At 39.1% G+C, this 12836-nt stretch overlaps 1 protein-coding gene across 3 annotated transcripts; it reads right to left on the bottom strand.

Moving 5' to 3' along the window:
* Positions 1 to 340: 340 nt before the first annotated feature.
* si:dkey-30c15.10 (uncharacterized protein LOC559353 homolog) lies at positions 341 to 12783 on the bottom strand. 3 transcript variants are annotated; one of them, XM_051869873.1, is made up of 24 exons: positions 12619 to 12783; positions 12085 to 12150; positions 11664 to 11840; positions 10615 to 10701; positions 10320 to 10492; positions 10126 to 10218; positions 9947 to 10027; positions 8866 to 8995; positions 8333 to 8784; positions 7900 to 7994; positions 7349 to 7478; positions 7088 to 7223; positions 6826 to 6990; positions 6600 to 6726; positions 6410 to 6458; positions 6192 to 6257; positions 6072 to 6104; positions 5774 to 5795; positions 5585 to 5694; positions 5223 to 5276; positions 4550 to 4636; positions 2741 to 2848; positions 2525 to 2661; positions 341 to 1710 (listed from the first exon to the last, which is right to left on the bottom strand). In XM_051869873.1, the coding sequence occupies exons 2-24, from the start codon at positions 12140 to 12142 to the stop codon at positions 1548 to 1550; spliced, it is 2733 nt and encodes a 910-aa protein (XP_051725833.1). In that variant the 5' UTR covers positions 12143 to 12150; positions 12619 to 12783; the 3' UTR covers positions 341 to 1547. The 3 variants fall into 3 exon arrangements, with proteins under 3 accessions (XP_051725833.1, XP_051725834.1, XP_051725835.1); XM_051869874.1 differs by lacking the exon at positions 5223 to 5276; XM_051869875.1 differs by lacking the exon at positions 9947 to 10027.
* Between the last annotated feature and the right edge of the window lie 53 nt (positions 12784 to 12836).

Raw genomic sequence — 12836 nt, 5'->3', positions numbered from 1 at the left:
GCTGAACACAAAAGAAGATATTTTGAAGAATATGGGTAACCAAACAGTTGATGGACCTATGGAAGTCACTGGGGTCCATCAACTGCTTGGTTACCAACATTCTTCAAAATATCTTCTTTTGTTTAACAGAAGAAAGAAATTCATACAGGTTTGGAGACCACTTGAAGGTGAGTAAATGACAGAATTCTCATTTTTGGGTGAACTATCCCTTTAAGTAAAATGGCTTGTAATGATGTTGTCAGGCAATGTAGAGATCTGTAAAATGAAGTCCTGCAAATAATATATTAAAACAAAAAATAAGATCAGCTGCCAAGTTTAAGTTTAAAAGAAAACAAACACATCAGGCTTTAACAGCCATATTTATTTTATAGTACCTTTACCAGGATATTTCATATAGTTTTATATAGTTTAACACAGCAATAGCATATGAGACCCTTGGCAAAAACACATATATGGGACATACATGGCACAGAAACATTTCCAACAGTCTCACAGTCCCTAGAGTGATAACTCTTCATCCTCAAGAAAACCAGAAACTTCAAATAAACCCCCAAAAGGTCCCCCCCCCCATACCTTGCTCTCTCCCCCTGCAAGCATGGCCAATTATTATACAGTATTTTCAGACAGATAGCTCTGTAGTGTTATTTTTACATTTGCACATTCCAGATTTGAACCCAAGAACCCCATACGACCATCAGATTAGAGTATAAACTCAATTGTTTAGTTTATGCTGGGCAGACTGTCTCCTAAATATATAATGTACACCTCAGTAGATATAATGCATTGGCCAGATACTCCCAAAAGTATACAACTGTCAATGTTTTTCAAAATCAAGTCACATGGAGGTATACTATGAAATTGCCCTCCCAGAAAAATCATAAGCTATACCATTCATGATGTACTTCATATATTGTACATTCAAATAAAATCTATTCTCCCTTCTAGATGAAGACTGCAGTATAACAATCATATAAATTGTTCCCAGAGTAAATGAAAAAGCAAAAATATAAAAAGCTTTAGTCGAAGGCAGACAAGCAGCGCTTCCCAACTAATGCTGTAAACATAACCATATCATTTAGTGTAATTAAGGACACCCTCATACATGAGCATAACCTGAAATAGATTGTAGTATTAAAATGTAAAACTTTCATTCAATAATGAGCAATTGTCTGAATAAGGCAGGAGATAAATAAACATTCAAATGGGCACTTAAGAGACTTACCTCATACAAATAAACTGGACTGCTCTTACTACATGGCTTACCTGAAAATTTATGGTACTGGAAAATCTATCCTTACAGAATCTCTAAGAAGTAATGATAGATCAGAAATCTTAACAAATATGCCGCTATTCTGTATGCATCTAATAAAGCAGAAAAACACGCATATGCACAGTAGATTATGACACACTATTACATAGAACAGTCCTGTTTGGCTGCCCCAGAGTTTATTCTCAGAAGCTCTTCATGTATTTCTTTAGTGCCACATATGATCTTCTCAGAGATCTCCTTTCTTAGTGTTACATGGTAAGGTTTCACATTTGTGTTGTTACAGAATGCTCTCACGAGAGGTCCCGGTGTTAGATGATGTGCTGGCCCGGTTCTCGTTGGAAACAGGCTTCCTGTTCCAGGTAAGAGAGTCCAGTAAGGTTTGATTCAGTTTCTCCATCCAGTCAGCCCTCTCCTCTCGTGTGTCTGCTGAAAACCAGCACCTGCACAACAAAAGATCATTTAAATTCACTTAAATTCAAAACTCTAGTGTAAACCGATATAATATTTCAGGACTGAATGCAGAAATGTGAAGCTCATTTGAACAACCCCTTTTTCTAGATGGAGCAACTTCTGGTTTGGCCGATTATCTTTTTTGGAGCTCTACAAACATGATCACTAGTCACTGTTGTTATATGGAAAAGAGGAGCAGGAAATTTCTCCTTTGTGATCCATGGAAAAAGATACAGGATACAGGTGTGGAACATGAGGGCGATGAAAATAGTATAATTTCTGGCTGAACTACTGCTTTAAAGTGGTACCAAGACCACTACAACCAGACTGCAATGGATACACTTGACCAGAGTCAAATACCGCCTTGCTTTAGTAGGAAATACTTCTTAGCAAACATTTAGCCATAATGGTGTTGATTTGTATTGTTCCTAAGTGCAAAAATTCAAAGAGTAAACATTTAGCGGGAGTGTCTGACTTTCAGTTTCTAAGTGAAGGATCCAGAGTGTTGTAGGCAGTGGCTAAAAGAATCGTAAATATGGAGAGAACACCATGACCTCAGTCGATCTGATTGTCCGTGGGCAGGGATACAAAAACGCAGAAGTATAATCTGTAATTTTCACGAAAACCCTGGAGCTGTCAAAAGACTTATGCTGACAAATAAATGTAAATTTCTTGGCCCAGGTAACATAGAGAACAAGTAAACATTGTTAATTTATTTATACTACCGACATTGTATTTATAACAATACAAAGAGGGTTGAAAATTGGTTAAGTTACACTTCAAGTAAATACATGGATGCATTACTTCTTCAAGGTCTGGTTGTCTTCTTGCTGAAGGGTGTTGGTCTCTACTAACTCAAAGGTGTGTGGTCGTGCGCAGCACTCGCGCTCCACAGGTCTGACACTGCAGAAGCCAAAGAGAGAGAGACTGCCATCTGCTGGCTGGAAGAAGAGATAATAAAAAGACATTAATGAGTAAAAAGGATGCGCATTACATACAAACATAACGGCACAAACCCACCTTGTTGCCCATCTCATTAGGGTAGTTCCAGTAAAGCAGGTGTCCTCCTTCCAGAAGGAAGTAGAACCTCTGCCAGGCTCCAAAGCCACTCACATCCTCAAACATGGTCTACAAGAGGAAAAATAAAATAATAATGGCATAAATTTCACAGCACATTTCCTACACACACAGATCATAAACAACATGAAAAGCTGCATTACAAAACATTTTTTGTCCAGACCAGATGAAAATTAATAATTCAAATCACAAAATGAAGTACTGATGTAATCGGGGAAAAACACTTCTTTCTTAAGCCCGGAACACACCAATCCAACGGTCGGCCGTCGGGCAGTTTTTGTTCGTCGGCCGACTAAGTTTCCTCAGTGTGTTCCGCACCGTTGGCTGAAGTTGGTCCTCGTCTGCTTTTTTCCGGCCGATTCGACATATTGAATTGGCGTCGGGCCATCGGAGAGAGAGAGAACTCTGATTGGCTGTTCAGTACAGCAAACGAGTCAGTTCACGAGAATATAAGTAAAAGTTATGAAAGCAAGCAAATAAGTCATGACGGCACAGACAGAAGGTTGTTCTAATTTTATGTCATCTTACCTGAGCACTTGAATACATGAATATTTTCATAATAACATGAGTGGAGTGGAATAAAGAACGTGATCAGCATGACTGATATTCAAAACGGTAAGCAAGGGCTGCTTTGTTTATGGTTTGTATACATGCAGTCTTCGTTTCGCTTTCCCTTTTTGAATGACGAATATAGACAAATATATCTGCTAAAATAGAACATGCATGCTAGTTGATAGTCGGCTGAAGTTCTTTCGGTGTGTTCAAGCACATATTTTTTCCCTGACGCAGCCGACGTGAGGTGACAACACCATCGGCTTTCATTTCTGCTAGTCGGATTGGTGTGTCCCGGCCTTTAGGCCCCATTTACACTAGTGCGTTTTTGTTTTAAAACGGCATTTTAAAATGAAAACGATCCTTGTCTACACTGGCGTTTCAGAAACGATCTCCGTCTACACTACACGGCCAAAAACGCATGTCACATGACTTTTCATGCACACTGGGCATGCGCGTACAAGTGTAAACAGTTGCCTTCTTGCGCATGTAGGCAGCTGTAGTTTAAAAAAAAAAATGCTGAGTTTAACCACACAATGGCTGCTAAAAATTACAACAAAGCCAGCAATGATTGCAGTTCAGTCTCCATGTTATTGTTTAAACAGTCATCAAGATACACAGAGCGAAAGTGGGCAGACATGCCATCGTTTTCAAAAGTCTCAGTTTTGGTCCGTTTATACTGAAACGCAACCCCAGCGTTTTCAAACTAAAGTGGGGTCTGTAGCATTTCAGAATGTCTCCGTTTTTGAGGCGTAACCGTAGCAAAACTTATGCGTTTTAAAACGAAAACGCACTAGTGTAAACGGGGCCTTAGTGTCTTCCTCAGATACAAAGCCTCCACTCTGTTCACTGAACTTACAGTATGTCATCAGGCAGGGGTCTGGCTATGCAAGACTACTGCTTTCTGAGACCAGCTGCCACTATACTATGCAACAAAATGGAATATTCTTGTATCTAAAGCCGTTTTTAAATGGGTCTTTCATTTAAAAACTTGCATTCAAATGGATCAGACTGTGGAGATAAACTGCTCACTTATTTCACATATCTGCTTTAGTAAATATGTATTGCCAACTGTATTATCAAATTTTTGCTTATATACAAATGAACTGAGTGCTAATATAAAAAATTCCCCTTTTCATGTAATAAAACCTGCCAACAGAGATATCAGTCAGGTTCTGGGACACATATACACCAACCCACCAAAAAGCCCTGATGCTGGACGTTGGAGTGGCCCTCACTGTGCAGCTGCAGATAGATGTGGCCCTCTAGAGGAGAAAGAAAGGGAACCTACACAAAATAACAAATGGGTTAGTCACGACATAGGAAAAAGAAAACAACAGATGTGCATGTAAAAAATGCATGGCTAATACAACCATATAACAGTTCAGCGGAGACCATTTTTAGTCTATTTTTCAGTCTTAACTTTAACATTCAATGAACATTAATTCGAACTAAATCTTTGAATACAATTAATTATACTAATACTAACAAATCACAGTTCGCTCACAACCGGGATATCACTTTGGCTTATGAAGAAGTTTTGCTGAACCCATTTGGCCAGTGAAATATTTTATAACAGGGCCATATTTTATAACTAGAAAAATGTGTATTAAATTTTCCAGGACTGGAAAATAAAATTCCGATATAACATTAGGAGATTCAAAGAGGGGATATATTGTGCGATATTGGTTTAATTTGTCCCAAAGCAATCCAAAATAATTTTATTGACCATTGCACAGGTAGTACATTTACTAATAGCAAACAGATTAAAAAAATGCCCAGCATTTTACTGTTACATACAAACACAGGAAATGAGCAAAAAATGTGCAATGTGTCCACTAAACCATAAGCACTAAGGTGGAAAGAGTGACACCTTTTCCTGAAACTCATCTCCGAGGAGTCGCCTGATTTTGCCTTCAAATTTCATCTGAGTGGAAAGAAACAGGAGAGATGGACAGAGACCCAGTTACATCACCACAACTCCCACCACAGTGCAAAACTCCCACTGAGGTTTTGTCTCAACAAGACAAAACCTCAGTACACTGTTCAACTATTGATGTCCTAGTTAATGCCCAAAGTGAAGATCAACAATTAACAGGTAAAAGTGTATACAATATATATTGACTTAAAGAAAAAAATGTGAGTGATACAACATGCTTAAAAAAGGTGAGGACAACACAAACACTTCATCTCCTTTTTCTCTCTAATGTGATCCCAGTTTAGCTGGATTAATACCTTGTCCAGAAGAAACTTGCTCCGTCCCAATGAATTCAGGGTGATCTTGTGAGAGCCCACTAATGTAAAGTTACTAGAGCGCTGAGCACTCAGGCCAGGCAGAGTAGCGGCTATAATGGACAGAAGAGAAATAGCAATATCTGATACCACCAATCAACCAATGATTAAATGAGGAACTTAAATACTTACATGTCACACTCTGATTAGATTTCTAGGAAAACAAAAATAGACATTTGGATGAGGTGAGGTTGTTTATCATTCAACAATTTTTCATTGACTAATTTTCTGCCAATTTAAAGACACATTGCACCTCATTCATGAAACATAAGCAGAATTATTTTCTGAATTGTGTGTATATGTATTCTTATGTAAGTTGTAACTTTGAATTGAATTACATGAATTCAAAAAGAATTTTATGAACATTATAACAATTACAGAAAATACAGAAATTTGTTTAGCTCATGAAACAGAGAGAGAAGATGCATACCGTGATGCTGTGGAGAATCTTCTTGGGAGTCACCTAGAAACAAACATTTCTGTTGCAGCTGTGCAATGATAAAAGTAATAAAACATTCTGCTCTCTCAATATGTGTGAAAGTGTACATACCCTTGACTTTGTTGAGCTGCGGAACTGCTGAGCATTCACACTGCAGGTATTACTCTGAGTACTGGACTATAAAACAGAGAAATACACATACATTACACCACGTTATTATGAACTAGTTTAAAAAGGAAAAATATAAACAAAAACAGTTTGTGAGAGGGGATATTTCCTTTCAAATTAATGAAAACTAATGTTTTTGGTCGTATATGAGATGTACCTACCAAACTGTAGACCTCAACATCAATCTCAAAACTGGAGCGAATGTCTTGTCTGTGGAAGTAAACATTAAAACCAGGGTAAATCACTACTGTTATATATTTAAAAGCCTTCTGCCAAAAACATTGTGCCATTTTAAACTCTGACATCAGTTTAAAGAAGCAGCAGAGCATTTTATGTAGTGTATGGACTCACAGTGTGATGGAAGTTGGGAAGGAGATAGTGTCTCCATTTTGGGCATCAGCAGCTGTAGCCAGCGGTGTCGCGACAATGTTACATGGGCCATAACGGACCAAAACGAAGAAGTAGTGCGTTGGACGGCCTTTATAGAGACAGCAGCCATAACAAATTTTATGTAAACACTGACCTTGCGCAATCAAGATTTAACTGCTTCCACTAATAAATATGCATTAACGCTCACCTGTGCGAGCAGAGCACACAAACTCCACCTTGAGGGGCAGCTGGATGCTGCTGATGCTGACAGTGCCCCTACAGGGCTGGAGAGATGCATTCTGGGACTCTAGTTGTCCAGACTCACCCTCTCTCAGCCTGCTGACCTCTGCCAGTAAAGCTGCTCGCTTCTCACCTGTATTTCGGGGACGGATTAGAGCCAAATCAGAGCATGCAGCCTCAGTGATTTGCAGAAGGTTTAAGCTTTTTCACTAGAGTCCTACTGTACTTACTGGAGACAAGCAAAAGTTTCTCAGCCTCAGCCTCCTGCTGGGAACCCTTCCCATGTTCCTCGTCACTGCAGCAGCTCAGAGCCTGTAGAGTCTGTGTGATGATTGTCTGCAACTTGGCTGCCTCCTCGTTTAAAGCCTTAAATGGACCAAATACAATTACCTGCATCAAATCCTGTATGCATGAAGTCTCTTAAATACCCCAGAATAAGTCTTTCTACAGGTAGACAAATTAATTAATTATCTATAAACCCCTTTTCAAACCTTAATTCTCTCCTTGATGTTGATAGGCTTTTTTGAGCAGGTCTTCTCTTGAACCTGCCTCTGAACTCCAGGGGTCAAGCTCTGAGTAGAGGGAGGGTGGATCTTCCTCTGTGAGCGGTAGGCGTCAATGCTGTCAATCATAGTATAACAAATGTGAATCATAATGACCTGTGTATGTGATTTAAAAATAATGGAAGGGTAAATACCAGTGGCTGACCGTAATCTAGAGAGCCGAGTGGCTCATGACCGATATAATACTCTTATGTACTACAGTTCAAATGTTTGGGGTCAGTAATACATTTTCACTGCATTTTTAATCAAATAAATGCAGTCTTGGTGAGCATAAGAGACTTTCTTTCAAAAACATTTTTACAGACCCAAACTTCTGAATGGTAGTGTATATTATTATGTAAGAAGACCTGCTGATTTATCAGTCTACCAGTAGTATGCATCATGCATTACCAATTCAAATTATCAAGATGGATAAACACAGTGATAGGGAATGACAAAAAGTTTTTTTTTTTTTTTTTTCTTCCTCAAGTGAGGCGTACCTGTATAAAGGTGGAACATTTTCAGCAGGACTAGCTGTCATTTCTTCAGGTGAGGGTGGTTGGACTGATGGCTCAGACACAGTGATTTCAATCTTCTGTAGGAACATTAAAAAAAATGGCCTTGTTAACCACCTAATAAATTTATATCTATATAATTGATTACATTCTTACACTGTCACTGAAAGTTGCATGTATCTGTATATTTGAATTTCTCATCTACACAAAGGAAAAAAGATGCAAATCATTGACTGGGATTTCATTCCATAATTATGCTAAAAGGCATATTGATGAAAACATCAACAATCTCTTGGTTTCATAGGCTACAAAATATATACGTATTAATAGATTGAACACACAATACTAATGCAATTTCTTCTATTCACTGGCTGCCACTACAAGAACAATTAAAATATCTGAAACCAGGCCAGTATACCAGTGGTGTGACAACAGCCTCCACAGATTTGCTGAGAGGAGAGAGGATACAGCTGGGCGGCAGGGTTAGAAAGTCATCTTCAGCACCCATGGGGGTGATCTCCTGTTTCCCCTCTATTTCTCCTTCACCATGGTCAACAGACTGGAGCTCCTTCTCTTCATCCATTGCAGAACTGGCATCAGGAGTTTCTATACTCTCTTCACACATCTCGCTGTGGTCAAGAGGCTCCTCATTTAATGTAACTATGACCGGTTCTGGTTTGTCTTCCATTTCAACTGTGTCCAGTTCCGTTTTGTCTTTCTTTTCAGTCTGTGATGAATTGCTCTCATCTTTCTCCAACTCCACCTGCTCTTCCTTATTTCCATCTTCACCTTTATCTTCCATTTCTGCGTGCTGTAGAACGTCCTCAAACATCTTGTCAATTAATGTGGAGGTGCTCAAAGCCTCAGGTTCTGTTAAAGAAGTATATGTGGTAATTATGGCAAATATGGTAGCTTACATAAGATCCAACAGATTTCAGGAAGCACATTTACCTGTTGAGCTATAAAGTTCTTCATTGGGGAAACGGATGTCCACAGTACATGGAGGTGTGGTGTTCAGACTTCTATCAAATACCTTACTGTCACCTTCACAGGAGCTGAACTCAGTTCCCTTTAGCTCCTCCTGCAGAACAAATAAAAGCTGAAACTAAGTTTTGCCCTACATTTACAATTAAAACAGTGCAAAAGTGAAAGTGACGTGACATGTAGCCAAGTATGGTGTCCCATACTTGGAATTTATGATCTGCATTTCACCCATCCAAGTGCTCACACACAGCAGTGAGTACGGAACACGCACACACCCGGAGCAGTGGGCAGCCATTTTTGCTGTGGCGCCCAGTGAGCGATTGGGGGTTAGGTGCCTTGCTCAAGGGCACCTCAGTTGTGGGTAATGAGAGTGGAAGAGAGCGCTGTTCATTCACTCCCCCCACCTACATTTCCTGCCAGTACTGAAACTCAAACCCACAACCTTCAGGTTACAAGTCTGACTCTATAACCATTAGGCCACAACTGCCCCTGAAAGTGCAAAACAGTGCAAAACACTGTTCTCTCCAAGTGAGTTTGTGCAAACAAATCACGTTGCCTCAGTGACCACAATGCTGCATTCACACGGGGCTTCGGCATCAACCCTTGATGGAGGACATGTCTGAAGCTTTGTGCTGATGCGACCGTCATAGTGACAACAGCCAATAACATTACTTTCCAGTGTTGCATGAACGCAATTGGCTAGCGTCCGCACTAGGGTATTTGCATAAGGCGATCTGATTGGCTGGCGCTTGCGTTGCTGCTTGAAAAGTTGAGAAATTTTCAACTTCTGCCGTGAACAACTCGAGTGAAGTGACGCAACGGAACCCACAATTCAGTCTGGCAACATATGACTTCACCCATTTAAAGTAAATGAAAAGCTTTAATGCCGACGCCCCGTGTGAATACACCGTAAACACATACAGGAGGATGAACAAAACCAAGGGTGAAGAAAACCACAAAAAAAGAAAACAAAAAAATAATAAAACAACCAAAATAGAAGCCGAAAAATGAAATACACTTCAACGAATTGTCTCAAATACATGCTCACACTCCCGGGCTGTAATGGAGGCCACTGAAGTTTTCGAGTTTTCCTGTAAACCCAGGGAGAGGATGTGGATGGAGATGCCCTCTGGGAAAATGGAGATTATTTACTTTTGATCTAAACTTCTAAATGCCCTAAAACCAGACAAGATTCCACACAAAAACATCATATCCTGATTGGCTCACCTCAGTGAGGGAAGAGTCAGACAGACTCCTCTTCAACCACATGTTGTCTGCCACTGGCTGAACCTTCAATAAACGCAACTCATCCTCACGTGCCTGCAGAAAAGACAGTTTATCTTAGTAACAATACAAATCCTGATTGGTTTTTGAAGGGTTGAATAGACAGAAAAAAGGTCAGGTGGGTGAGAGGGATCTACCTGGCGTATACGGGAGGCCTCTTTACTGCTGGGTGTCACTGCAGCGTTCAGCTGCTGTTGGATGCCATGCACAAAGCTGGAGAGATTGCGTGCGCAGGGGGTGGAGGGACCAGGGCTGTTCAGAGGCGTTGGAGCTTTGAAGCGCTGCAGGCGAGAGCTAAACTCTCCCTCACCTTTCATAAAAATACTCATTCAGAAAGCTGGCCACAATTAAACAGCATCTTTGAAATAATACAGAATGCAGTAAAGAAAGAAGCAGTTGTGAAGTGAAGCCGGTGCGTATGAAAATACTCACCAATGTGACAGATCGCCGAGGTCATGCTGCTGGCGCAACCCTCAGACCCGGGGTCAGACAAGCAGCGCTGGACTAACCCAGTCCCACCTGACCAAACAGAAATAGGACAATTCTTTACTAAACTCTGGAAATATAATTACAAAACATTCTTAAAAGCATATCAACGGCACAATTCTAAACACATTGAGGCAATAAAATGAGCTTGCATTATAAAAGATAATGAAGGGTAGTTAATAAATAACATGGCCATTTTGAACTTTTTTTCTACATCAAGATTTTACATTCAAATTCAGATTTAAAGGAAAGTGCATTTTGTAGATTTAACGGATCAACATTTTCCCCTCAACAACTTTTAGTCTTTTTTGCAGTTCCTTTAAACAGTTTTGTAGTGTGGCATTTTAAAAGTACAGATATTCTATGTAGCCTCCATGCAGTCATAATACAAAAAGCATAATAATTATACAAGATCAGCATATACAAAAAAAGTTAGGGCCATACAGTTCTAAAGTGTTAGATTTTATTTAATAGGCTTGCTGTTATAGAAAGGAATAACTAACATATTTACATGTTCAATGAAAACAAAAATGACTGTGTTTGTTTCTTTTTATGTGCCATTCTGAAATATCAAAAGATGAACAAGAAAGAACTTGTTGAACATCTTTTAATAACCAGAGAGGCTGATTATAATGAGCATCATTATACAAACACAAAATTCTGCAGTGAAAATATAGTATCCCATTCCCAAATTTCAAAAAGAGGAGAGTGTCTGAACAGAACAAATAGTAACAATATAGGCACAAATAACAGAAATGTAAAAAGCAAAACTTAGTTTACTCTCAGGAAACATGGTGCACCAGTTTTACTTCATAAATCTACATAAGCTGTATAAAAAATCAATTATTCAAGCAAAATGATTTTGAAATGTACTGGAAAATCAACATGCAAGTTAAAAGACACGGGGTTGGACATCGAGAACTGCTTAAAAAAAAAAAATAGAATTGTAAAAGTTGGCAGAGTGATTTTACAAAAGGATAAATCTGAATTCTTACCATCTCGTCTCTGGCTGAGTTGCTGGACCCTGGAGCGGATAGAGGATATGGCTGGAGTGTCTGGTTTCACCTCTAGCTCTGCCACCCTCAAGCGTGTCCTGGCAGGGGATTTTGTGGGGTCCAGGTTCTCCTCTCCCCCTGCTGCCAACCGCCTTTTCTTCAACACATTTTCAAGTTCTGGAAAACATTATGTGTCCTAATGGTTAAAATGAAAATGTCACATATAATCTTAAAAGTGTATATAAACAGTAAAGCTCAGCTGCAAATGAATAAGCTCAAGCTGACATATCTTAGACTTCTCAACAATTAACAAATATACTAATAATATACTATTAACATATTAATATACTAATATACACTTGTGTGTATAAAGCGTGAAGAAGTGAAAGGTGAAAAAAAAAAAAAAAAAACACATTCTTACCACTACAGGCTGAAGTGTTTTCCTCCAGTGGATCTCTCGGTCTCTTCTGATTTTCCATCTTTTCACCTGACAGTTGAAAAACAGCTTCAAGTTCAGCGAAATTAACTTTAGAATTTACAACATAGTCAAAAGAAGAAGAAAAACTGGCCACAGTCATAAATCAGGTGTATCTGAGATATTTGGTATTTACTTTATATAAAATTCGACATATTCAGAAGTGTTACTAACTTTTTTACATAGTACTGTATAAAAATGGATATAGTTTTATTTCAAATCTTCGTATCAACATCAATAAACTACGAACGTTGTCGTTGATGTGAGATTACGGATTAATCTAAACGATCTAATTATGTGTTTTTCATATATCGACAGTTTACGAGGCCAATGCGCTGCTAGCAAGCAACCATTGTTGAACATTGTTGAAAATACGAAATCCAAAATGGACGGAGACGTAAAGAATGAAAAGCTATGGTTTGCGTTTAAATATACTATATCATTTTTGTCAGGTTTATTGTTAAAATATATTTATCTTACCTCAGTAAAAGAACCGCGTCAGAGTTGGTAGAGTTTTCAAACGTCTGACTTGTCTGTCAGCTGAGCTCGAGCGTTTGAATTTCCGCGGGCGCTCCGCGCATGTGCAGAGCATCGGCTCACGTCAATTCGTAGAGCCCTCCGGTGGCCTGATGATGGCGTTATGAAATGCAGGGATTTACATAATATTTGCACAAATTTAAACAATAATATTTATATAA

The sequence above is a fragment of the Ctenopharyngodon idella genome, chromosome 18 (genome assembly GCF_019924925.1).
Source record: "Ctenopharyngodon idella isolate HZGC_01 chromosome 18, HZGC01, whole genome shotgun sequence".
In the NCBI taxonomy this organism is placed as follows: domain Eukaryota; kingdom Metazoa; phylum Chordata; class Actinopteri; order Cypriniformes; family Xenocyprididae; genus Ctenopharyngodon; species Ctenopharyngodon idella.
This window is presented reverse-complemented; position numbering and strand designations above follow the sequence as displayed.

Coding starts and splice junctions, on each gene's coding strand:
- si:dkey-30c15.10 (XM_051869873.1), bottom strand. CDS start 12,142: ATGGAAAATCAGAAGAGACCGAGAGATCCACTGGAGGAAAACACTTCA. Junction 5,277..5,584: donor GCAAGTTTCTTCTGGACAAG/GTATTAATCCAG, acceptor CTTTCCACTCAG/ATGAAATTTGAAGGCAAAAT. Junction 2,662..2,740: donor CTAATGAGATGGGCAACAAG/GTGGGTTTGTGC, acceptor CTCTTCTTCCAG/CCAGCAGATGGCAGTCTCTC.